Source organism: Dunckerocampus dactyliophorus, chromosome 11 (genome assembly GCF_027744805.1).
Source record: "Dunckerocampus dactyliophorus isolate RoL2022-P2 chromosome 11, RoL_Ddac_1.1, whole genome shotgun sequence".
Classification (NCBI taxonomy): domain Eukaryota; kingdom Metazoa; phylum Chordata; class Actinopteri; order Syngnathiformes; family Syngnathidae; genus Dunckerocampus; species Dunckerocampus dactyliophorus.
This window is the reverse complement of record NC_072829.1, coordinates 16,473,771-16,501,405: the sequence shown is the minus strand read 5'-3', so window position 1 is coordinate 16,501,405 and position 27,635 is coordinate 16,473,771. Positions and strand designations below refer to the sequence as shown.

The 27,635-nt window shown below is 40.4% G+C and overlaps 1 protein-coding gene across 4 annotated transcripts in view; it reads left to right on the top strand.

Moving 5' to 3' along the window:
- The window catches only part of pigg (phosphatidylinositol glycan anchor biosynthesis class G), a 90,165-nt gene that overhangs the window by 25,022 nt on the left and 37,508 nt on the right, over positions 1-27,635 (top strand). For all 4 annotated transcript variants that reach the window (XM_054792043.1, XM_054792042.1, XM_054792041.1 and 1 more), the window contains 5 exons: positions 2,138-2,350; positions 8,538-8,755; positions 9,354-9,638; positions 14,699-15,099; positions 15,876-16,067. In XM_054792043.1, coding sequence (XP_054648018.1) covers positions 2,138-2,350; positions 8,538-8,755; positions 9,354-9,638; positions 14,699-15,099; positions 15,876-16,067 — 1,309 coding nt within the window. The remainder of the gene's footprint in view (positions 1-2,137; positions 2,351-8,537; positions 8,756-9,353; positions 9,639-14,698; positions 15,100-15,875; positions 16,068-27,635) is intronic.

Below are 27,635 nucleotides of genomic sequence, written 5' to 3'. Positions count from 1 at the left end.
CCCTACCATTTATTAATAAGTATATTGCACAGCAGGGTATCAACAGAACCAATTTTGTCATAGCGCTAAGGAGCAAACCGCTTAGCCAGGATTAATACCAGCGATGAGTTAATCATTTTATACTGTATGCCTAAAGTTGAGTAGCACAATAATTTTAAAGCGCATACAGAGGTAGATAAAGCTGCTGGAAGCTGAAAATTCATATTACTTCAAATGCAGCTACTGTATGAGTTAAACGGTACATCTGGAGGTTGCCTAAAGGCCACAGTTAATGCCAGTGTTTTTTGACCGAGTACGAATTAGAGACCCTAGTGGTTATTTGCTTTTGTAGACCACATACCGGCAACGCATTTTAGTGTTTGCGATTTGCCAGTGTCAATTCATTGTAATACCATCCATATTTCAGCTTTATGTTTCAAAATATGAAGGTCCTTTTTTGTTCCAGCATGACTGTGCCCCCAGTGCACAAATTATCATCCATAAATATATCATCACATGTGATGAAGACCATGGAACGGCTGCTGCTCTATCACCCGAGGCCACAGACCCACCACACTCTCGACCCTCTGCAGTTTGCATACAGGGATAAAGTGTGAGTTGAGGACGCCATCATCTTCTTGCTCCACCGATCTCTCGCTCACCTGGATAGAGGCAATGGTGCTGTGAGGATTACATTTTTGGACTTCTCCAGTGCCTTCAACACCATCCAGCCTCAGCTCTTCAGGGACAAAGTGACACGGATGGGAGTAAGGCATGGATCACAGAATACCTGACTTGCAGACCTCAGTATGTGCGACTGGGGAACTGCAGGTCCAACACTGTGACCAGCAGCGCAGGAGCACCACAGGGAACTGTGCTCTCTCCTGTTCTGTTTACCCTGTACATGTCCGACTTGGAGTACAACTCTGAGCTCTCGCATGTACAGAAGTATGCGGACGACACGGCCATCGTGGGATGTGTCAGGAATGGACAGGAGGATGAGTACAGGAAACTGACCCAGGACTTCCTCAACTTGTATCACGCAAAAGTGCTCTCCTGTATGCACTAGTGTGCTAGGGGAGCAGCCTCAGGAAGAAGGACGCCACACGCCTGGACAAACTGGTGAGGAAGGCAGGCTTTGTCATTGGCACTGAGCCTGACAGCCTGACATCTGTGGCAGAGCAAAGGACACTGAGGAGGATTCTTTTCATCATGGACAACCAGCATCATCCAATGCACAGCATCATCTCCCATCAGATGAGCAGTTTCAGTAGCAAATTACTATCACTACCTTGCTCAGCCGCAAGACTGAGCAGATCATTCCTCCCCCACACCATGCGCCTTTTCAACACAACAGAGGGGGAGCCATAAAAGCACACACAGGCTTGGACTTATTGCCTTATCATGAATATTTATTATGTATTGTTATTATTATTATTATAGTAGTAGTAGTAGTAGTAGTACTTTATTAATCCCACAGCAGGGAAATTCACCTGTTACAGCAGCAAGCAAGATACACAAGTAAAGAATGCATAGTGACATAGTGAATACAAAAAGGTTCAGGTGTTGTAGAGCCTGATAGCGGTCGGTATGATTATTATTACTTATTATGTATTATTGCACTACAAATTGAAAGTGAACAGTTCCGTATTATTTATATGTATGTATTAATTTGTATTCTATTTTCTTATTTTTCCTATTTGTCTTGCCTTGATTGTTTATTATGACTATTATGATTTTTGGAGATCTGCTCGAAACATGAATTTGTGTTGGAGATTAATAAGGTAGCTATCTAAAGACATGGTGGTGAAAAAATGGACTGACTCATAGCCCTGACCTCAACTCCATCAAACACCTTGAAAATCACACCGAACAGATTGTTAAGCCAGACATTCTTGTCTAACATCAGGTTCATACAGACTCTTGAGTCATACAATTCAGCTTTTAAAAGCAAATATTTTGGGGAAACAAGTTTTGACTTTACACAAATAAATAGAAAATATCAGCGTTTGATGTATTTAGCAATCTCTTATTATCAAACTACATTTAAAAAAACAAAACATACTTCCAATCTAAGACAGAGTTGTTGCAGTAAAGGTATGTCATTTGTTACTGTGCATTATATGCATGATTAGAATTCCTTGGTGTGTTATTGCAGTGGGGATGGAGAAGCCTGGAGAAGTGGAGCAAGTTGATGTGACTCCGACCCTGGCCTTGTCACTGGGCCTGCCCATATCTCAGAACAGCGTGGGTCATGTCATCCCTGGTGTTTTGGAAGAAAGCTCACTTCGAGACCAGCTGCGGTTCCTGCATCTCAATGGCCACCAGCTAAACTGCCTGCTCAAACACAGCATTTCGGACTACGAGAAAGGTAGATTATAAATTTAGTGGCTTTGTTTTTATGCAAAACAGAATATTCCATTCATTCTCCAAGTATAGAGCCTCACCTACAGTACATCTCTGCAGAATTTTATATTATGTTAGTCTGGTTAATATTGAAATAATATCAATTGAAACCAATATGGTCTGGATGTGTTACACAGCCAAGACACTCTCACATCAAGTGTCATTATGCTATCAGGTGCCTCACTGCTGAAGATGTCACTGTGGTGGCTAGAAAAGCACACTTGCCAGTAGCAAGAAAGACTCTTCACATAATGCGATCATTTTTTTTCCCGCAAACTTATGACAGGCTTACTGAGAGCACCTACTTACCTTCCTATGTACCCACCCACTATCTACTTGCCTCCCTCCCTTGTTTACTTGGCTACCAATCTACCTACCTACTACATTACTACCTCTATTAAGATGTATTGATTCAGGCTACAAGGAGCGACAACATACATTTGTAATTATATATTTATATTCTTCACCTTTCTGCAATATTTTATTACCACAGCAACCCATCGTGATGCATGTTTGATTCCATTGAACCAATTGTTTATTTCCGTGCCACTGAGTCTGGCTTTTTTACTTTTTTTGTTTTACTTAGTGCCTGCTCCTCTCTCTGAAACGTGTGACACAGTACATCATTGTTTTAGAAAATGCTAGTCATCTTTTGTATGGTTTTGTTTTGCAGTACATCTTTGTATATGGAACAAGACAATGTGTATATTTGTCACTAAGGTGGTCCTCTTGTTACGACGTCCCGTGTTGCGATGCTTCCTGGTTACAACGCGCTCCCATAAATTAATACTGTACAGAAATAAAAAGAAGTACTTAAGTGCACACATCGAAATAATACGTAGGTGGATGAACACGTAGTCACTAGGGTTGGGCGATATTTTTTTATCTACCGGTATAAAATTCTGACGTGCTTTTCCTGCGACTGCGCGCTACAGCACACTGCATTGGCGCATTAGCCTCACGCATACCACAGGATGTGGGGAAAAACTAAATTTATTGTTAAATACGGAATCTTGCAGAATTTGACTTAGTATGAATTAAATGCTGTCATTGTGAGAAGGAACGTTCGTATGGGAAAGTATTTACTTGGCGGACCGCTCAATCATGGCGGAATCTCATTACAAACACTAAACCGCATCCTCCTAAACTAAACATGTTGAAATGGCGATAAACACCGGCGAAAGTTGGCGGAAACTCCTCTTACAGAGCGTGAATGGAAGTTAGCGGGGTTAGCTTAGTTTAGCATACTAGTGCGGTTTTGTGTGTGCGACTTGGGCTGGATGAGTACAGTATATTCTATAACAGTATATTACAGACTTAAACCATAGCCATCGTAAGTGGGCAAAAAATAATGATGCTCAAAATCAAGCCATTCAAACAACAGGATGCCAACATCAGACTGGAATAAAAGATATGTAGGATGACTACTAAGTATCCGTTACGGATTATGCATTTTTGCCGAACACAAGCATGAAACCTGTACATCTCGTCATTATCCGACTTTCATTATCTGTGTGTAATGATCAGATTTCGCCTTTTTCCCCTCTGCTTTTTTGTGTTTTTCCAATGCAAACAAAAGAACTACAAATGTGCATACCGCAGCATTTATAATTGCTGCCATTCTCTCAGAGAAGTGGTGAGCTATCTGACAGAAAGACAGCGTTACATGACTACATATGTGGAGATTGCACATTCTCCTTCTAGAAAGGTCTAGTCGAGGTTTTAAATGTGAAACAATACACAGTACACCACTGAGACAAGTGTGATAAATATTTGCTAGTGTGACATTTTTTCTTAAAAGTTAAATGAGGGAGAGAAGTATCACCTTGCGGCAAATTTTTATTTTCTAATGTTTCCATGATGATATGAGTTATTTCAATACAGCGACTTGTGGAAGCGTTGATGGTGTTTTTGATATGTGTTTTTCATTTGTGTTTTTTTCTGTTTCACACTTAATATTAAATCATGAGTAGTTACTGAAACCTCCCATGAGCTCACGCACTCATGGGAGGGGCCAAAGGGGTCGGCTGCAGAGCGAGCTGGGTGGCGAGAGCTGGTGCGCGAGGTGGAGAAGTTCCGGCTAGACATAGTCGGACTCGCCTCGATGGACAGCAAGGGCTCTGGAACCAGTCCTCTCGTGAGTGGCTGGACTTCATTCCACTCTGGCGTTTCCAACAGTGAGAGGCGACGGGCAGGGGTGGCGATTCTTGTTGCCTCACTTTCCAGGGCCTGTACGTTGACCTTTAACCCCGTGAACAAGTGGGTAGTTTCCCCTCTGCCTTCAGGTGGGTCCTGACTGTTTATGTGCCAAACAACAGTTCAGAATACCTGCCCTTTTTGGAGTCCTGGGAGGAGTATTGTAAGTACTGGAGTACTGGAGAGTGCTCCCTTGGATGATTCCCTTGTTCTGCTGGGGGACTTCAATGCTCATGTTGGCAGCAACAGTGAGACGACCTGGAAAGGCGTGATTGGGAGGAATCTGAATCCTCGATCTGAACCCGAGCGGAAAAAGGTGGAGTGCCATCTCTGGGTTGGGGATGAGATACTGCCCCAAGTGGCGAAGTTTAAGTACCTTGGGGTCTTGCTCACGAGTGAGGGGAATGATGGAACGTGAGATCGACAGGCGGATTGGTGCAGCGTCTGTAGTGAGGCAGACTCTGCATCGGTCAGTTGAGGGAAAACGGAGTTGAGCCAAAAGGCAAAGCTCTCAATTTACCGGTCGATCTACGTTCCTACCCTCACCTATGGTTATGAGCTTTGGGTAGTGACCGAAAGGACAAGATCGCGGGTACAAGCGTCCGAAATTAGTTTTCTCTGTAGGGTGGCTGGGCCCTCCCTTAGAGATAAGTTGAGAAGCACTGTCATCCGGGAGAAACTCTGAGTAGAACCACTGCTCTTTCGGAATTGAGAAGGAGCTAGATGAGGTGGCCTGGGTGTCTGGTCTGCATGCCTCCTGTACGCCTCCCTGGGGATGTGTTCAGGGCATGTCCAACCGGTAGGAGGCCTTGGGGAAGACCCAGGACGGACTATGTCTTTCAACTGGCCTGGGAATGCCCCGGGATCTGCCTGAAGGAGCTGGATGAAGTAGCCGGGGAGACGAAAGTCTGGGCTTCCCTGCTTATTAGGCTGCTGCCCCCGCGACCCGAGCTCAGACAAGCGGAAGAAGATGGATGGTTGTTACTAAAGATGGCACGTTGACCTAGTGGTTAGGCCACGCAGTCAGAAGATCTGGAAGATCTGGGTTTGAATCTCCGTTGGACATCTTTGTGTGGAGTTTGTTTTCACCATGCGTGCGTGGGTTTTCTCCGGGTACTCCGGCTTTCTCCCACATTCCAAAAACATGCATTTAGGTTAATTGGCAGCTCTAAATTGTCCTTTGGTATGAATATGAGTCTGAATGGTTATTGGACTTGGGCACTGGACATCTTCAGTGACTGGGTATGGGGACCCTGTCCGGGAATCTAACCCGCGCCTTCAGCAGGAAAGGCAGCACTGTGTACTATTACATTATTTTGTTTAATTTTCAAAATTACAGGGTTACCAACATTAAAATGGGCATATTATGTGGAGTAGTAAAATTAAAGTATGGGTAATAATTATACTTCTCTGCTTCATATTGTGTTTTCACATGCTTCTTTACCTCAGGCATCTAGAAGGACCATTAACCATTCCCTGTACTTTGATGAATATGGCCAGGGCCATCGATATTGTATGATCTACGCCTCTGGCTTGAGGTTGTAATATTTCTACCAATCATTCTGTCTGACAAATGCCAGTTCATATTTATCATCAGCTTGGCTACAGTTATGTGCTTGCTGATTTTATTTTATTTAAATTTTTTTTTTAACAGGGTATGTCTGTTCATTAATGTACACTGTCCTTAAAAAGGCTCCAAAGTACTGCAAAAAATTAAAATGTCATACAATAATTTCTTCACTTTCAAACAAACATGTAAAAGCAGTACAGAATATTGTAGCGCAGGGGTCAGCAACCCCCGGACCATGGAGCAATTGAACAAAATCGTAAGACCAGGGAAAAATACCAAATACAGTAGAATCTCTGTTGGCGTCTACACCGTTTACCTTGTTTTCTGCAAATAATCAAAAATTTCCACCAACATTTTGCCTTTGTTTGAGTACATTTTCCAGTTAGCGTACAATATGACACGCATCTTGCCGTGTTATTTAAACACTCTGACTCCAACTGTGTTCCTCATGTATTTTTATCACATTTTTATCCTTGTTTGCATCATTAGCTTGCTAACAAAAGGACGAACATAACCAGAAGTCAACTATGTTGCTCGCCTCTGATGTCATCAGCGGTTCACTCAAAAATGTTCACATTTTTAGCACTTGCAACTTTCATTGGATATGTGGATTCATTGGATGTACATTATTACTTATGGGAAAAATTGATTTGGTTAGAGTCAGACCTTCTGAAACAAATGACTGATGCTAACCAAGGTTCCATTGCATTCACTTTCTTGGTTGGTGGATTGTAACCAAATTGCAGACCTGCAAAGATGTACGTACTCGGAACACATTTTGACCCTTAAATACGCTTGTACTCTTTGCTGCTCTCCAGGTATGCAAAACTGTCTGGTCTAGTCTTTGAGCATGAACTGATCAAGCCTGCTAAGATGAGAGGCGAAACGTTTGCTAAGACAACCTGAACAGTCCAGTTGCAATCGATTCGATTCCCTGAGAATAGAATGACCTGGATGAATGAGAATATTCACAGACGTGTAGATAAAACCACGTTTCCATATAGCACACAATGTCATCGAATCAGCCAATCACAAGGCACACAGAGACGACCATTTACACTCACACCTAGCGTGAGCGAGAATCAATCCCACACAGACCTTCAGAAAAGTCAGCTGTGTTTGCACTGCCAGTAACATACGTTACTCTGTGTGATTACTGGGGCTGTCACGACACACCTAACTCACGAGACAATGCACGAGATTGGGTACACGACAAGCTTTTAACATAAATTTTAAGAAAAGTACAATGAAAAAATATGACCAGACAAACTCTTTTTATTTAACTGTGTCAAAAAACAATGCAGGTGCATTTTGAAATGTTTGTCCCATAAATTGACGCTCAAAGGTATTGTTGTCAACATTTTTTGAGACCAAATAAACCACTGTTATGATGATGTTGATAATAATGCAGCTCACTGTTTTTCTGTTGTTTACTTGTCTATTTGTTAGAGCTGTCCAGCTGTCTTTGGAGAGAGATATATATATATATATATATATATATATATATATATATATATATATATATATTTATAATAATTAGAATAAAAAAACACATATTTAAAGACAAATATTTGTGTTTTTATTAATTAGTATCAACATTTTAGCTTGTTTTAGTTACATTATGCCTTTTTGCTCTATTTTTTCACTTGTGTTGGGTTTTTGTTTATTTTCTTTGTTGATGCATTGTATTTAATTACTGAATACATGCGTGATGCAAGAAACACTTAAATGCGCACCCTTACTTGGCAAGTATAACGACCATGCCTCTAAATTGTCAGCACAGGTCTCTATGTATAAGATGTGTTATGAAACGGAACTGGCAATTCTGGGTGCGTCAATAAAATTGCTTTGTGATTAAGGGCGGGCAGACAAGTCCGAACATCTGTGTGGGTTGATCTGACAAATCTTTAAGTAAAATTGATGAAATGTAGAATTACTACAGCTTCTGTTTGGACATCAACAAGTAGCAAGCAGCTGTTAAATTCCAAAAAACAGCGACACGTCACTTTCTGACGCTGTGAACACCAAGGTAGCCTGAATTGCAAAGTGTGCCTAAACACTTGTTGCTTGTTTGCTTCCAATAATGCCTTGCACACTGCCACTTACATATTACCATATTATCATTAATAGTAGCCATGCCAAAGCTCACAGTCTGATTGGCTTCTGGATGCCCTGTTTTCACGATACAGCTTTTTTCCAAGCAACAAATCTTGTCACATTTTAATTTTGCGAGATCTCGTGAATCACGCAACACCCCTAGTGATTACTAATGTAGGAATTCCAATGTTGTCACAAAAAGTTAAGATATTGCAGCTGTTCTTGCCTTTTGATCATAAATTCCAGCTTCAAACACCTCACATTAAACTATCTTTTTGTTCCCATCCAGAGGCAGGCTTTGAACAGTACCGTATGGCAGAGAAGGCACATGGGAGCTGGATGAAGCGCTACCTGGAGGGAAACACGTCAGAGGTGTTGACTAACATGGGTAGAAAGGTCCTGAAGCAGTATTTGGAGGCCCTGGCCACCATGAGCGCAGCCCTCAGCAAACATCAGGGAATGTATGACATGTACTCCATGATTGCTGGAATTGTCTTTGTATTTCAGGTGAGCAGCAAAGATTTTGTCTAACCCGTCCAAAGGGGGGTAATTTTTGTGTTGAAAGTAGAATTGTGTGAGTGAAAAAAGTCATTCATACAGTACAACCTCTCAAGTTTACACTGTCTGTCCTGAGACATTCGGCTTTCTCTGATTGGTTTCGATTGTGAAGCAATGTTCCTCATAGGAAGACTTCAAAACTGTGATACAAGTTTAAAAAAAAAAATGCTATAAAATAAACTAAAAAACGTGTTTTGTGTTAACATTTTTGGATTTCTCAAGCAGATTAAGTGGATTTACATACATTATTTCTAATTGGAAAATGTTTTTGGTTAGAGTGCGTTTCGGTTACAGTCGGACATTCTGGAACTGATTAATGACGCTAACCAAGGTTCCACTGTATTTGGGACAAGAAACTGTTCGACTTGTGTTGAATGTAGACTTCCCAAACCACATATTCAAATGCAATAACTCCCATTAAACATACAACATTGTTTTGATTAGAGACATTTATTGAAAGTATGATATCATTCTTGTCATTCTTATCATTCTTTCTAAAAGCTTTGTACTCCTTTTTCTCCATTGTCCGTTTGTGATGTCCTCAAAGCTGCTGTTGGTCTTACTGTTGGCGATGCCCCAAGCCCTGAGTGGCGCAGCAGCGGTGGACCTCCCGGTCGTCTCGTCCCTGCTCTCCCTGCCTTTCTACCTATTGTGCCTGCTGCTGGCTTCTATGCACGTATTGGTGTGCACGTCCACTGAGAGCGCCTGCTACTTCTGCAGCTTCTCCTGGGGTGTAGTGTTTGCTGCTATCGCTGTCTCTTCAGCAGTGTCTTGTACACTGCTCTCAATGATAACAAGACTACTCTCCCTGGGCCCAAAGTTTCATGGGAAGGTGAGTTTTGCTTTTCAATCCTATCATTTCTAATAAAGGAACCTACTTTTGAGCATAACTAAGACAATATTTAGCAGTTCATTAAACCAGTTATTTTCAACTGGTGCGTTGCAACCCACTGGTGGATGTCGTGGAACTGTTTGCAGTGGGTTGTAGGTCTTTCCCTCAGCAGAAAAAAAGATAATGTACTGACCTGATGTCAGTGAATGCACCTTGCGTTATTGTCTGTGCTATTTTTCCGCTTTCTACACCGGCGTGAGGTGCACGTAGGGCTGGGCGATATATCGATATTTCTTTTGAGCACGATATCAAAAACACACATCGTTCATACCCATACATTGTTCTTGATATCTTGACGCGGAGGTCTCACTCATCCCTCTGCACTGAATGAGATCTCCTGGCCTCCTCCGTGCATGAAGGGGAGGAGAGGAGGGGCGGGGCCAAAGCCCCGCTTAATCAACAAACATAAAGGAAGCAACAACGTCTGCGGTGGTTTATATTTTGTTATTTTTTGCTTTTTAGTATTAGCTGAGGGTTTGAGTATACCGTACAGGCCAAAAGTTTTTTTTTGTTGTTTTTTTTTTTTTTTTTGATAGTGCTGCAAACCCTTGGTGTTCTCTCAGTGAGTTTCATGAGGTAGTCACGTGAGGTAGTTGAATTTCTTGCCTTATTAATGGGTTTGGGACCATGGGCTTGTATTGTGTGTCCAAACTTGTGGCCTGTCCTGGAGCTAAAAGTTTGTTATATTGACGAATATATTTTACTTTTTCTGTATTTATTTCAAAAAGACAATGGACTATTTTATTTTAGCTGCTATTTTTAATATAATTTTTTTTTTTTACTTTGCACACATATTTGGCTTTGACTTTGAACTCACTTTGTGGAAAAAATATTGGGATATATATCGTATATTGATATTCAACCTAAATACACTCCTGATCAAAATCTTAACACTAATTGAAAAATTGCTACAATTTGCATTTTGCACATTTGGTTCTTAATGAGGTTTTAAGTAGAGCTACAACATTCAAAAACAAGAAGAGACAAAAAGCATTTTGAAAAAGTAATTTATTGAAAACAACAATTAAACTGAAATAGGCTGTTTATCAACTGATCAAAAGACCATCGCACAAAAAAGAACAAAAAACTCTCCAAACCAGAACACAAAATGTTCTCAGTAGGACTCAGTATTTAGTAGCTCCACCTTTCTTGTTAATCACTTCAAAAATTGGTTTGGGCATGCTTGATGCGAGTGTTTCCAGGAGGCCAGTGGGAACATTGCTCCAAGTGGTGAAGATGGCTTCACGAAGGGCACCAACTGTCTGGAACTGATGGCCATTTTTATAAACTTCCCTTGCCATCCATCCCCAAATGTTCTCTATGGGATTTAAATCAGGGGAACATGTAGGATGGTCCAAAAGAGTGATGGCCCTGAGTCATGAGGGATGCCCGCTGCAACATCTGCACGTAAGCAGCCGCTTTTTGTTCCATAATGCTCAGGATCTTTCAAAAAATGTAGAATGACTGTCTTATTGTGCCCAACCTCAGCAGCAATGGCACGCTGCGAGAGGCCTTGCTTATGCAGCTCAACAATCCGACCACGTTCAAAAAGAGAAAGCTTCTTAGCTTTAGCCATCAGGAGGGCATGACAGTGGGAATGCCTGACAGAAAATGACAATTTTGAGCAGATTTTGGCTTTTATAGCCTGTGGTCTTAAACTTACAACTTAGGTTGAATAAATTACTTTTTCAAAATGCTTTTTGTCTCACTCCCCCTTCTTGTTTTTGCATATTGTAGCTCTACTTAAAACCTCATTAAGATCCAAATGTGCAAAATGCAAATTCTACCATTTTTCAACTGGTCTTAAGATTTTGATCAGGAGTGTATATCGGGATATGAGTTTTGGTCCATATCGGCCAGCTAGGTGCGCGCCATTTGTATGGGCGACTTTGTCAAGTTTGAGCACTGGGGGAAGGACTTCAACTGGAGACTTAATATGCGGCCCATCCGACACACAGCTGATATATATACAGTATATATATATATATATATATATATATATATATATGCTAGAGACACCACATCATACAGAGAGAGACATAATCTCACTTCTGCAGCTCAGATTGTCTTGCAAACAATCACTCTAAATATAAGGGATTTGAGATAAGATAAAGTTGAAACATTTCTGCAATTTACGTCACCGCTTGTCATTGAGGGGTGATGGTGCATCCTCCAGCCTAACAACTGCATTAAACCAAATGCCTACCTTACTCACGGCGCAACCAAAAATAATGTGTGCTGAATCGCAAATATGCCGGGATACACTGTATATAATGTTTTAATTTTTACGCTAGGTTGTCAAAAAAGAAGACTTTTGGACTCTTTGTACTTTATGACACACATGCTCCTAAATAGGCTTTACAGTTTAGACGCATTTACCGTACACAGACTGAGCTGTCAGTTTTTCTTTTGGCTCTAGGTTATTTAAAGGGATAGTTAGGATTTTTTGACATGACGTATGACATGTCCATCAGCAGTGTAGTACATCAACAGTGACTTACCCCCGACTTGGGTCCATGAGCCCAGTTCTGGTAGGATTTCGGTGATGAGAAACATAGTTCCGGTTAGTTATCGGGGTTACCGAAGTAAAGTAAAAACACTATGCGTTTGAAAGAGGAATACATTTGCATGACAAAAATGCCTCCTCGAAAAAATCAACCTCACAAATCGCTCAGCTGTACAGTACTTTCACAGACATTATATTAATGCACGCTATCGGCTGTCCATTGTTGTGTATGTGATGAAGATGCATCTGCAGCGAGCGTTGCAGCCATCTTGTTTATGTATGTGTACTACAGCGGATGAAGAAGCAAGGGTCGCAGCCATCTTCATCACATACACAACAGTTGACAGCCAATAGCGCGCATTAATACAACATCAGAGAAAGTAAAGCCGAGCAATTTGTGAGCTCTGATTTTTTTATTTTTTTTATTTTTTTTGAGGAGCCATTTTTGTCAAGCAAATGTATTACTCTTTCGAACATATTTCGAACATATACTCTTTACGGAAGTAACCCCAATAACTAACTGGAACTATGTTTTGAAATCCAAACAGAACTCCATTCACGGAACAAAAAATCTGAACTATCCTTTTTTTGTGTTGATTTTTTTGGTCTCAATGCAACATGTATTGCTCTTTTGAAATTTGGCTCCCAATTCAACTAATAGGAACCAGCAATTAGGTATTTTGAAGGGTAAAAGTTTTAGTCTCATCTTTTGAATTGGTCAGATCAATTTTTCATCTTTATTACTTTATCGCTAGGCCCATTATAATAGATCTTTCAAAGGTTACGTCTCATTTCCCTTCTGGGAACTTGTAAAGGTACTGATACAGCAAAAAGTCTAATGAACCTGCAGTGAAGCCTTATAGAAAACAGCTTTAGAGAGGAGGAAATCACATTCGAAGCATTTCATCTGTGACTTAGATATCTGCATCTTATCATTAGATTTTACTGACAGGCAAGTGTCATAAAATTACGGTCCTAATAAAAGCAAGACTTGGGGTGGCACAATGGTATTCTGGCTTCCTCCCAAAGTCCAAAAATGTTAGGTTAATTGAAGCTGTTTAATACCCTTTTTACGTTGCGCAGTACTTACTGGATCTGCACTGCTCTGCTGGCTTTCCCATTTCTAATACATAAAGTATCAAGTGTGCCGATAGTTGGTCATTGGTTGAGTAGATGTGTCATTGCAGCATCATTGTAACAGAGAGAAAGGACAAATATAAACTCCCTTGGTAACACTGGCTCAAACTGTTCCTCCACCTTAACTATTGACACTGAAGTATAATACTCCACTTCCGGCTTTATTATTTGGAAGTGGACAACTGATGGGTTTCAAATCGAGCAGAGTAGAGCTGAACAATTTAGCCAGTACTGGGAAGTGGGAAATCTGCAAATAATAGATTATAATTCACCATCTCTGTGAAGTCAGATTCCTGATGTCCCCAAATTGAGGCAGGTAGAGGAAAAGGGGCTTAGATTGGTGATAATTGTGAGCATGATTGTGAATGGTTGTCTGTCTCTGTGTGTCAGCTGTGTCCTGTGTGATGACCTGTTCATAGTGTACCCAATCCCAACGACGTAAAACTGGGACAGTCCAAATTACCGGCAGTCATAAATGTCAAGAATGCAAAACAATAAACTGTAGAAGCAGAATGTCTGTGTAGATTGTCAGTCATTCAGGTCATGGTAATTGTGTTGAAGGACTCTTCTTGTTTGTTGAAGACGTTTTACCGTTAATCCAAAAGGCTTCTTCAGTTCGATATTTTTAAGTGTGGACTCTACCTATTTATGTCTCTGCGGGAGGGGGGTTATTTCCCAGCCTGGCTGGTCATGACAGTCCTAAAATTTGCTGCTAGCTCCAAAATAGTTCTTTGAGAATAATGAGAGATAAAATTTAATAAAATTTGCATGCAAGGAGACAAATCAGTACAACCTGAACGGATGGTTTCTTGAGAAATGTCTGACTGCTGAAATGTGAGTTAACATAGGAAAGGAGGAGGGAGGGTGTGATCTTCTCCTGTGAGGTACAGAAACGATGAAGGGCAGACTCACATGCCTAGACACTCAAGGCTACTTTATTCAGGTGATAAGCATGTGAAGATGAGGCATCTAGCCTCGAGCAGACAATCATAGCAAGTCAGTGTGACATGAATGTGTACTCATATTGGTAAAATCAAATAATGGACACAAGACACTTTATAAATGCAAGAGCTAACCATATTCTTCTAACTACAGTAGGTCATTAGCCTGCTTAGTGGTAAAACAGCTCATCGGTGCCCACTCTTCCCATGGAATGAGCTAATCTTTGGGACATCTCTCCCCCAAAGATGATCTCCAGGGGAGAGACCCCTCAGATAGATAAATAGGGAGAGTCCACACTTTTGAATTGAAGAAGCCTTTTGGATAAAACATAAAACGTCTTCAGCAATAAGGGTCCAGTTGCCATTATTAAAGTTTTAACCCTTCTTTCTTTTAATAGTCTTCTTTCTTTTCATAGTCTCCACTTCAGAGCAGTAGCAGTGAGTGGTCACTGTCAGAGCTGGATGTTTTGCTGCTGGCGGGCACAACCGGTCATACCCTCAGCTTGGCATCCACCAGCTTCATAGAGGAAGAACATCAAACCTGGTACTTCCTGCTCAGCACTCTCTGCCTAGCAGTCTTCCAGGATGTGTGTCGCAAGTACTTCAGAGAGAAGAGTGACTATGGGGGTGATGAAGAGTATATCATTCCTTCCAAAGACTGTCCTCCTGGCTACCCCAAGGCAGAGGTTTACTCAGAGAAGTGGCTAGCTTTAGTCACGCCTCCCTTCACTCTGCTTTGCTGCCGGCTGCTGCGCTCCCTCAACCAGACTGGTGTGCAGTGGGCTCATCTTTCTGATGTCGGCCATTGGCTTAACAGGTGGGATTGACTTTACTGATTCCGATATTTAAAAAAAAAGGAATATCACAAGGTTTCTGGCATAGAGTAGTTATTTCTTAAATACTTCAATGTGCAAAAAGGTTACTTTATTCTTTAAGTATAAATAATGATAGAATTTATCATATTCACAAAACAGCAATACTACATCAAAATTCTATTTGTGAGCATATGGATGAAAAGATTGAGGTGGGATATCTCAGTGGGGTAAGGACAGCAGCAAGATATAAAATTAATGTCTGCATATTTGAGAAGCAACCACTCACTGTATGCCAGAAGTAACTGAAACATAATTTGAGGAGAAGTAGGAAATAGCTGAAGGCACGTTTTGGACCTTAACACACAATTTTCCTGTTGATTTTCCAAGTGTGCAACAGTTTTTTCGTAAAAATATAACATGGGCAAAGCCCTCTCTGATTCCTGGAAGGAAAGAGCAGTTATTTCATCATTTTAGATTGATCAGTATTCTTGCAACAGCACAGTACATTATGACTTCTTTAACATGCATTGCACTGTAAAATGAAGATGTGGATTTTTACCTTTTCCCAGATATCCTTTTCTCCTATCTTCACTGCCTATAGCTTGCGTAATTAGATCTATGCTTGCATTTTGCCTATTCTTGTCTCTAAGTACTCAACCGATAGGGTCAACTACAAGTTGACTCAACTGGTTGACAAAAATAAGCATGTATTCGGCAAAAAAATCACTGATTATAATTTGGAAATGAATTTTACATTGAGTGACTCTTCTCTTTCTAGCGGTGAACACAGAGTGGTGCTGTCCCTGCTGGCTGCTTTTTGTTTGGTTCTTATCTACTTCCTGATCCAAAGACGATGCTCGCTGGTGTCCAAGGTCGCCCTCGCCCTTGGACTTTTGGGGGTCTACAGCTACAGGGCAGCTGTCGGCAATGTCTTGTTTCCTTGGCAGCAACCCGCTCAAGATATGTCCAAGTAAGTTTCTATGAGGTACTTGACCGTGACCATTACTCATGACAGTTACTGTAGATTGTCCTTTGCCAATGAGAGGCTTGAAGTGATACACCGGGAGCCTTACTTATAAAACTGTGCGTGGAAATCTGACAAAAAAATTGTGTATGCCAGAAACCCAAAATGTGCGTCTGGACAAAAATATTCAGAATATTCAAAGTGGGGTACGCACACGTTCATGCAGTTTGTGCTTCGCAAAGGGTGAGGGTGGTGTCCTGTGTATCAAAAACAGGCATTTTTATGAAAGTTTCAATTATTAGCGGATTTTCACCATTCGCTGGTGTTCCCGGAATGTAATCCCCATGAAAAGTGAGGACCCGTGGTATACTGTGGAACCCACATAAGACCGTCCCGCCTATATCGTCTGTGTGGACCAACTCAAGTACCGGATCGCCTTCTTATTACCGGATCTTCTTATTACTAAAAAGTGTTTACATACTGTACGTGGTGGACTGTTTTTGTCGACATGAAATTAGTGCCAAAGGAGCCGTTTCTATGAAAAATGTGTCAATTTATGTCAACATGTGTTGTCGTATAGTTTATTGCTCAGCAGCATGAAACTACAGCAGTGAAACAACTACTGTCTACTGTGACATAGCATTAAAATGTGCACACTGACTTCCTGTTCAGTGCAAACTAAGCTTCAAAATAGAAGAATGGCGGTATTAACCTGGATTCTACTGTAACAACTCACAAAATGCACCCATTTGATTTTTTTAAAGATAGTTTTAGATTGTTAGCCACCAGAAGAAATATTGTCATTGTAGTTAATGTGTACAACAAAATTACCACAGGAGCAGTTAGATAAGATTGTAACATCAAAATAAAACTGGTGGCTTTCTAATTCTTTCTGCTTTCTACCATCAAAGAACTAGTAGGGCCCAATCTTGTTATGCCAATCCTTTGCATGGTAGGACAACCCACTGATGTCCTTTTCAACAGCCTGGGACTGACTTAACAGTGTGCCGCTGTGCTTACGCATTACGCACTTACGCAGGCAGGAAAAAAAAGTAGTTCCCACCAACTGCATATCATTTCAAGAGATCAAGAGAGTTTTATTGTCATGTGCATAGTACAACAGCAGTTATACTATGCAATGAAAATCTTATTCTGTTCATTCTCCCAAGAAAAGAAAGAAAAAAAATGAAAGAATAAGAACATAAGAAACATAAACACATAAACATATATGGACTTCAAACTCCTGTAGCGTCTGCCTGACGGTAGGAGTGTGAATAATGAGTGTTGTGGATGTGTGCTGTCCTTGATGAGGTTGTGTGTTCTGCGTAGGACTCTAGATTTATAAATGTCTTGCAGTGACGGGAGGGCTGCCCCAACAATGTTCTGTGAGGTCTTGATCACCCGCTGGAGTGCCTTCCTATCACGTGTTGTACAGTTACCGTACCAAACAGTGATGGAGGCGGTAAGGACACTTTCGATAGTGCATCTGTAGAAGCAACTCAGGATTGTGGTGGGCATGCCAAATTTCCTCAGTCTTCTCAGGAAGTACAGTCTCCTTTGGGACTTCTTCATAATTTGTTGGGTGTTGTGAGACCAGGTGAGGTCCTCGCTGATGTGTGTGCCAAGGAACTTGAAGGTTTTCACCCTCTCCACCTCAGTCTCATCAATAAACTGGGGTCTATGCGGCTCCTTTTCCCTTGTTCTTGGGTCAATGATCATCTCTTTACTTGTAGACCAGGTGCTTCCAACTAAAATACGTACATCAAATTGTATGTACATGCATACCCATTTTGGAAGTAAGGGCTAATATTTTATTTAAAAAATGAATATACTGTCAGAAATCCCACAGTTTTTGCATGTTAATAGTGGTTTTGTTCATTGTGTTTCGGCGAGCGGCGACCCTTCTCACTTTGTTCGACGTGCCTTGAAATGCACCATCGTTGTGTTCTCTGATGTTGACTGACATTGAGTGCTAATGTGCATATTTGTCACACCATACGACGACGTTATAATCTTCTCTCAAACGAACTCCCGACTCATACTGATGTTGAATGGTCTGTGTTCATTTTGTTTTTAAGTTGATGTTGTGGATGTCTTGGTTTATTCACACAATACTGTATACAATAAATAGCATTAGATCTCAATGATATAGGACAGCACACATCACCACTGATTTCGACGAGATTGCAATCATTTCTTTACTGTCCGCTGTGTTCTTATTAATGACATACAGGTACAATGCCTCAAATGAAGTGTCAATATTTCTATTTGAGAATTTATTTTGGCGCATAAAAATCTGGCATCGGTGGTATCTATTTCAGTATTGAGCCACACATCACTATTACTACCACGACTACTACTATTACAATGATAAAAGCAAAATTATGACTACTATATTCTACAGTGGAACCTCTTCATTTCTAATCTGCATCTAAAGTCACACAAACCTTCAGAAGTTAGATCCACTGCAAAATGTTACTTAGAAATCACCGTTCTGTCAACGCACTGACTTTGAATTCACCAGAACTGTTATATTGAACTGTAAACAAGTGTTTGTTGAGGTAACTCACGATAACCAAAATGAGCTGCTTACTTTATCAGAAAATGAGTGTGTGAGGCTGTTGAATTCCACTGCTTAGCTTTCCAGGCACCTCCAACTATGAACAGTTGCCTGGCCTTCCCTAACCTTTCCTGCTCTCCTTGGCAGTCACTTCTACTTGCTCCCCTAATTAAAAGCTCAACCTCTAACCCACAGCCATACAAAGCACACCAGAAGAAGCAATGCGAGGGACTGACTGTAGTTCCCCTCTACACACACTATGATTGACATGTTGACAGCTGAGTGGTCCTCTAGCTCTTTCCTCAGACCTCAGCCAGGCCATTAATGCTGAGCATTGCTCAAGACATTTTTTTTTTGTATTTCTCCCTGTTAGCACAAAAATAATATACTAGCTATACTGTATATACTATATTAGCTTCAACAGTCATGGATCATCTGACATTATCATTGTTTAGTGGCGTGTATCTATACGCATTATACTTTAAATGTGTTTAATAAGTGTGAGGCATACACTCCTGATCAAAATTTTAAGGCCAATTAAAAAAATGCAAGAATTTACATTTTGTACTGTTGGATCTTAAGGAGGTTCAAAGTAGAGCAAAGATCAAAATGCATCAAGAAGAAACGGGAGTGAGACAAAAACATTTTTGAGTAAGCAATTTATTGCAAAGAAGTATTAAACTGCAAAATACTGTTCATAAGCTGATTAAAAGTTTAACACCACAGCCTTTAAAAGCCCAAATCTTGGCAAAAGTGTGGACTCATTGTCGTTTTCTGTTCACACTGTCATGATCTCTTGATGGCAAAGGCAAACAGCTCTCTCTCGGACACGCCTGAAACCAAGGTGGCTGCTCCTTGTTTATTTGTTAGAGGCTAAATGATTGAATCTTTTAGGAAGGGTTGAAAGGACAGCATTGTACTGTATGTGGGAGAAAGGTGGTGTCGCAGACCTCCCCCTCTGTTCAGAGATGGCTTCTTAACTTTAACATAGATGGTTCCCTCGTCTGCTTGGTGAAGGTTCACACTTTTCGGCTTCTAATTTTGACCCATGTGTCATCCACATATCTGTACCAGTGACTTGGTGCTGTTACCTTGAAGGAGTTCAGAGTCCTCCTTTGCATGTCCTCCATGTAGAGGTTGACCTCGATAAGGGATACTGCTGAACCCAAAGCACAACCATGCTTTTGTCTGTAAAATGTTCACATGAATGGAATAACAATGTCCAATAACAAAACATGTTTCACTATAAATACAATGTATTTTAAATTATATACTTAAATATGAACAGTTCAACAATATAGATAATACATACCATTTACGGTTGTTACATTTCATACATAATATTCAACAGGTATATAATTAGTAAAAGTATATGGAATAACTAACATTCATATTAGACAAGGCATATCTTTAAAAGTGCTCAAGTACATCAGACATGTCAAATGACAAATGTGTTTAATGGCTACAGTTTGAAACCATTACGTCAACAGGTTTTGTTGTAGAAATAAGGCATACTTGAAACAAGCTGATAACCACTAAGGGGATACACAGGCTTTGCGCAGAATTTGTTACCTGGGTTACACTGTCATTCCCAGCCTTTGCACAGAAGTGATCTTGAGAGCCACACGCTGGAAATCTGGCACAGGAAAGACTGTACACAGCGCTTATACCGCTGGCCTGCCTGCCCGCTATGAGTGAATTATAGTAAGAAGGGAACATACTCAAAGCATCACAGATCATAAACAATTAGTGGACCTCAGCAGGCTATCTGGATGTTTTTGACAGATCGCTTTTGGTTTTATGGTCGAGCTGTAGCTTGCATTAGTAGCAGCAAGGAATTTTTCTTTATGTTTTGACCATTTGTCATTTTCAAAAGTAGCTTGCCATCAAAGCAATGGTTTGAGGGAGTGACATTCACAATGTTTATTTTTTTCATCTGTGTTTGTATTATCTTTTTCACCTGCACAAAACATGACCCATTTTATCATGTACAGGACCGTCATGCCTGTTCCCAGTTCAAATATAGTCATGCATACAGATCACACTTAAAAATGGAAATGTATTCAAACCCATCTCGAGACACCTGTGAACCCTGAACACAGACACACAAACACACACACACACACACACACACAAGCTATTCCTGTCCTTTGTAGTTCCTGTCATTGGCAGTACATTTTCTTGCCCCTTAGTCTAAGAACCAATACCCAAGGCAAACTTTAGTCTTTACCCTTGATCAATAAATTATGCGGTCACTAGTAATAAATTTTTCGTCAAATAACCATTTTATAACCCTGTTTTGCAGACAATGTTGAGCTGGTACAATATTCACATAAACTTTGAACAAATATTCATCTTGGCTAACTTAAACGGTCGTAGTAGGGCTAGGCAATATGGACCAAAACTCATGTCTCAATATGTTTATGTTGAATACGGACATACGATATATACCCTGATATATTTTCCACAAAGTGAGTTCAAAGTCAAATGTGTGTTTCATTAAAATAAAATAAAAAATCCTATATAAAATAAAATAGTCCATTCTCTTTTTGAAATAAATATTGAAAAAGTAAAATATAATCATCAATCTTCTTTATAATAAACCTTTAGCTATGCTCAAATCCTCACATTGGTCCTTCTTTTTTTGAGTAATTGTTGTAAAAAGTTCAGACCTGCTAAACTTGGTGATGGGCAAAAAAAAAGTCTTTATTTATGTTCAGTGAAGGGTGTATGCCAAAAAGGCTTTTGATTTTCGCCCAAAGATATTCAGTGATGGTCCATCCCATTGGACAGTATCGTTGCCTGGAGAAGGAAATGTAATTTGAAAGATTGGTGGACAACAGTCACAGTTTTCCGACTGTTGCTTCACAGTTGTTATGATATTAATGTGCTTCTTTCTTTTCCCTTTTTCCCTGGCAGTATATTGGTTGTTGGGCTGATTTGTTTGCTGAATGTGTTTGCTTCATGCAGCTGATTTATGAAGAGGACATTCTAAACATGAGGGGATTGGGCACAGTCTTAGCTCTCTTATCCACACCAGTGCTTGTTTCCAGGGTAACAAAAACTCCCAGCAACCTGTTTGTTCCTTGCCTTGAAAAGCTGCTTAGGGTTGTCCTGTGTTGCTACTATTAATAAAGTCACAATATTAGGTCAGGTTGATTCACCTTGCAATGGTGCGGTGAATTGAAATGTTCATGGTGACAAACAACTGACAAAGTGATTGTTGTGCTTTCTTTTCTTTGTGAGTACCCAGCCAGGGTGCTAACATTATTTCAGAAAACTGAAATGAAATATAGGCCACCATGAGCAATGTCAAAGCTGATACTTTCAGCACTTTGTTTTATCTTTTGTTGGACATGTTGCATCATGTATTCCACAAATGTTGGAGCTATTCCACTTCCTAAAGGCTCATGAGCACGCTGTAAATTGTGACTGATGTGTGGATGTGGTCATGGCAATATCCAAGGGGAAATATCTAAGGGCTGTCCCTTGGGAAATGATATTTTTTTCAACAAAGCCCTGCCTATCTCAACCTAGTGAGCAAACTGCTGATTGAATATGACCAATTGCATTTAGGAGTGGCACTCCAGATGGTCAGCTTGTGTGGGTCATGCGCTGGTTCATGACTGGTGAGGACAGACTCCTTTGGTTTCAGTAAGAGGATAAGAAGAGAACAATTCACTTTTGTTAAAAAACAAAAATGTACTTCTGAGCCGCATTTCTTTATTTTTTTATTAAACTGAAAAACATCAGTATACACTCCTGATCAAAATCTTAAGACAAGTTGAAAATTTAAATTTTGCTCATTTGGATCTTAATGAGGTTTTAAGTAGAGCTACAATATGCAAAAGCAAAGAGGGGGAGTGAGAAAAAAACATTTAGAACTTGTCATTCAAACAAAAAAACAAACAAAAAAAAGGTTGTTTATCACCTGATCAAAAGTTTAAGACCACAGTCTATAAAAGCCAAAATCTGCTCAAAATTTCATTTTCTGTCAGGCGTTCACAAAGTCATGCCCTCCTGTTGGCTAAAGCTAAGAAGCGTTCTCTTTTTGAACGTGGTCGGATTGTTGAGCCGCATAAGCAAGACCTCTCGCAGCGTGCCATTGCTGCTGAGGTTGGGCGCAGTAAGACAGTCATTCTACACTTTTTGAAAGATCCTGAGCATTATGGAACAAAAAAGTCAAGTGGTAGACCCAAAAAAAATCACACCTGCGATGACCCGGAGGATCCGATTGGCTGTCCATCAAGACACAGGGCGGTCTTTGACCCCACATTAAGGCCCTTACTGGTGCAGATGGCATGTGCGGGAAAAGGGTTTAAAAAACAAAAAAGGAATTCAAAGACCTCGTCTCCTTCAACACCACAAAACTGTCTGTTTAGACTTTGCCAGGGAGCATCAAACATGGGACATTGAAAGATGGAAAAAAGTTTTGTTCTCTGATGAGGAAAAAATGTAACTTTGACGGTCCAGATGGCTTCCAATTTTACTGGCATGACAAGGAGATCCCACCTGAGATGTTTTCTACACGGCACAGTGGAGGGGGGTCCTTCATGATCTGGGATGCTTTTTCATTCTGTTGAACACTGGAGCTTCAGGTGGTGCAGGGTCGTCAAACGGCGGTTGCTTACGTGCAGATGTTGCAGCGGGCATCCCTCATGACTGAGGGCCCTCGTCTGTGTGGTAACAGCTGGGTTTTTCAACAGGACAACGCTGCAGTTCACAATGCTCGCTTGACCAAGGACTTCCTCAGGGAGAATAACATCACTCTTTTGGACCATCCTGCATGTTCCCCTCATTTAAATCCCAAGAGAACATTTGGTGAAGGATGGCAAGGGAAGTTTATAAAAATGGCCATCAGTTCCAGACAATTGATACACTTCGTGAAGCCATCTTCACCACTTGGAGCAATGTTCCCACTAGCCTCCTGGAAACACTGGCATCGAGTAGATTTAAGATGTTGGAGCTATTCCACTTCCTAAAGGCTCATGAGCACACTGTAAATTGTGACTGATGTGTGGATGTGGTCATGGCAATATCCAAGGGGTATCTTGGTAAGCTCTAGGAAATTTGCATTGTACCATGGAAACGTTGCCCAAACTAGTACTTAAAAGAAGGAAAACATACACATTTTGGCCAAAAACAATGTGTTTTCATACTTAGGGAATTTTGTGACAGACAAGTTGAACAGAATAGTAAATTCAATACTTTGGTTATGTAACTAAAATAACTAAGCAATTTATTCACCAATATGAAGTAAAATTCACAACAAATGGTCACTTATCACAGTGAAGTTAGTGTAACACCATACTTGGATTGTCCTGTTGGTGTTCAAAATGCCAGTGTTTTTGAATGCATTTCATGTGAGTGTAACTGATGAATAATGAAGTATTGTGTTGCTGGTGTGGACAGCGACAAAAAAATGTATGCGCAGGCTTGGAAATGAGCACTGCTGTTGGATTATTGGCAATAAAATGTAAAAGAAGCATCAGACCATGTGTGCCTCTGGCACGACACTATTACTTACAGGACGTTACTTGCACAATATCACCTCCTGGCTGATGCCTATGTTAATTTAGCACCAAAATGAGACACCGGTAGCCACTTCGTTTTTCAGTCTGCTACTGTTTTCGTCTGCACCGGGGTGTCCCGGGTTTTAGTACGCTTCCCGAATAAGCGGGAATGTTTACTTTGAGGAATAACACTCTACTTTTTACATTTATTTTGAAGCCTCACTGGCTTGGCTGGTAAAGAAAGAACGGCTTGTCACGATCCCGAAAGACCTCTTGTGAAAAGTTGCAGTGCGTATTCTTCACCATTATGTGCAGTGCTTACACAAACTGATCAAATCAATAACTCTTCTTACCAAGAGCTTCTGCTTCTGCACTGCATACATTAATGATGAATCTGCTACATTGTGAATATTAAAGAAAGTGCTGTATGGAGTGTATTGCTCTGCCCCTTCTGTTGTAACAGCTTCCATAAAACACACAGTTTAATAATATATGTCCAATACTTGCTCAGCTCTTTTAGGGTCAGCCATTATCCCGTAGTACTTTTGCAACTTTGACGGCATCCTGCTGGTAAAGAGACGGCACTTTACGAGACAGCCTTTGACTGGAAGCAGACATTCAAAATGACACATTGGCACTTTTTTACCACAGATGTCTATATGTTACATTTATTTGGATGTCTACTATGTGTTTATAACAGTATTTCAGTTCTTCTTCAATTTAAAGCAAAAAGTAGAGCTGTCAATCGATTCAAATATTTAATTGCGATTAATCACATGTTGTCCAGTTAACTCATAATTAATCACACTTAATCGCAGATAGAAAATAGGTTTTTATCTGCCACAGCCTCTTCATGTTCTGTGTTTATTTTTGTTGTTTATTGTGTATTGTTTTTACATTGTTTATTGTTATTTCTTTGTTTCCTGCAGAGACTACAGATGGAAACTAGCAGTTGTGCTGTAATCTAGCGTATTTATTTTCAAATAAGTAGGGATGTAAATCTCTTTGTGGTAAACGATTTGATTCGCAACTATACTATAATTACTATACTATAACTATACTGTAATTATAGGCCTGTCACGATAATCGATTAATTGAACGATAAAAAAACAAAACAAAATAAGGTTGATAATTTTGATGGTCTCGATAAATTGACATGTGCATGTATGTATGCCTGCTCCTTTTCCTCGTCTCATTGTACCTCACAGGCTGAATGACAAGAGCGTTCCCTGTGCATGTGTCTGTGCACATTGGTTCTATAGTGGAATGAAGGGAGAGAGTAGAGAGTGAACCCTCCTGTCAGCCACTCAGCATATTTTTCCGAGTAGGTGGAGGCGGGGGCTACTAGTGAGTGGATACACAGAGTGCTAGCAGTTAACAAGGTCGCAAGCAAAGGCTAATGTAAATTAAGGCACAAAGGTGAGTTTCTAAGTGAGTGCCACATCTCCAGTGTGGCTGTGCAGCAGAGCCTTCGTACCGACGGTCAACGTTTGATCGCAGAGTAAATATAAAACGAAACAGCACAAAATGGTGCATGGTCACAGACAAGTGTCTCTCTCTACATTGCAAAAGAAATGCAACCTTTCAATACGGTTGAAAAGCCAACATTTTGGGAAATGTTCGACAGACAGTACAAACTGCCTTGGAGAACATACGTGCACATATCATACCCAGCAATTCCTGAACTGTATAACTGAGTGAAAGAAGACGTGTTGTAGGACAATGGGCAACATTGCATTTTACTCTGCCACTACAGATACAGTATGTGGTCCAGCTCAAATCTGACTCCTTACAGACTGTGAGTTTAACAATACACTGCAAAATTGTGTTTGTTTTTGTTTTTTCTTAACAGTGACAGTATCTATCTATCTACAGTGTATATAGGCAGCTAATGAGGCTTCCACAGGTACGTGATACTTGAGTACCATCTAGTGGTTCAAATGTGAATTACACCTTTCATGACAATTCATGAAAAAATGGTCTAAAAAAATGTTATCATTGATTATAGACGATTTGTAGCACAATTATGACAGGAAAACTACCAGGAAAATTTGTTATCGTGACGGGCCTAGATAGACATTTAGAAATCCCCCACTTTTTGCATGTTTAATCTGAGCAGAGTTTTGTCCCACTTTAACGGTCCTTCAACATACTTTCTAATGTTGGCCCACGCTTTACAGATAGACTACTATACCCTATTTTCTTTCACCTCATATTTGATCCCAAATGCCGATACTATGTGGGGAATGCATAAAGGTAAGATTTGATGACCTTATTGAGTGCTAGTGTGCTTGTTTGTTGGGTGCACGGCCTCTCTGGAAGACAGTTCCGGGCTCGTGCTGGTGGATGGTGGGTCTGTATTGTTTTCATGCTTTAAATTTGATGTTGTTCCTGTTATGGTTTTGCACAATACATGATGAATAAGATGGATTGGATCGCTGTGCTGTGCTTGTGTTTTGCTAATGTGTTGATGGCTAGCTAGTGATGTCATGTGATGTGATCCAGATACGATACGCAGTAGTCATCTACAACCATGCATGTAGTTGTAATAGAAGTGTGGGATATTTGGGTTGATACTGAACCTTATATGAAGCCTTTTCATCCTATTAAAAATGTTGAGTTTGTGCTTTTCTGAGAATACAATTAGCATCGTTGCCTCTAAGCAGTAAATTGAAAATGCAAGCCTTATCGACCTTCATTGCCATTAGCTCTTAATGGTCTTTATTTTTCCTCAATCGATCCTGATTTAGAATGAAACAGTTTATCGTCAAGGCTTTTTTTAATTGTAAATTTACTCTTTTCTCTGCAAATATAACCACTTAGACCTGAATGGCAGATGTTGCAAAGTATCAGTGACGTAAATTCCAACATGTACTTGGCCATTCTGAAGCAGAACATGATTCCCACTCTTTGGAAACTTGGCCACACGGCGGTTTTCTAACATAACGAGTCCAAACACACCTACAAGATGACAGTTGCCTTGCTGAGGAAGGTGAACATGATGTAATGGCAGTGTCTCTGATTGAATACGTGTGGGAAGCTCAAGATGTCAATATCCACCAGGATGAGGATTCCAGTAACAATCTGAGAAGTTCTGGTGAATTCTATGCCATAATTTCAGGAACTATAGGTTTTTAATTTGCAAATTCAAAACTATTTGAACAAAAAAGTGTCTGTTAAGGTTATTTTTGTACTTACTATATCTGAGGAGTTGAATCAGAGCAACTGGACTTGGACCTGGAGGAGAGATGAAACATCTTCAAGAAAGTTGAGTTGCTGTGATGCAACTCTTCAGATGAACAATAGGTACAAATATTTACATGTCAAATTTAACTTTTCTTCAGATTAACTCAGTACGTACTGTAAGTTGAATAGTAACAGGAAGGCCATTTCTTCTGTAGACCACCCACCTGCCCAGACCAATAGTTTGAAATAGGCATAAAAAACCTTTCAGTCCGCTTTACTGTCGTACCTGGGAGTCTTCATTGTGGGCGGAATTCC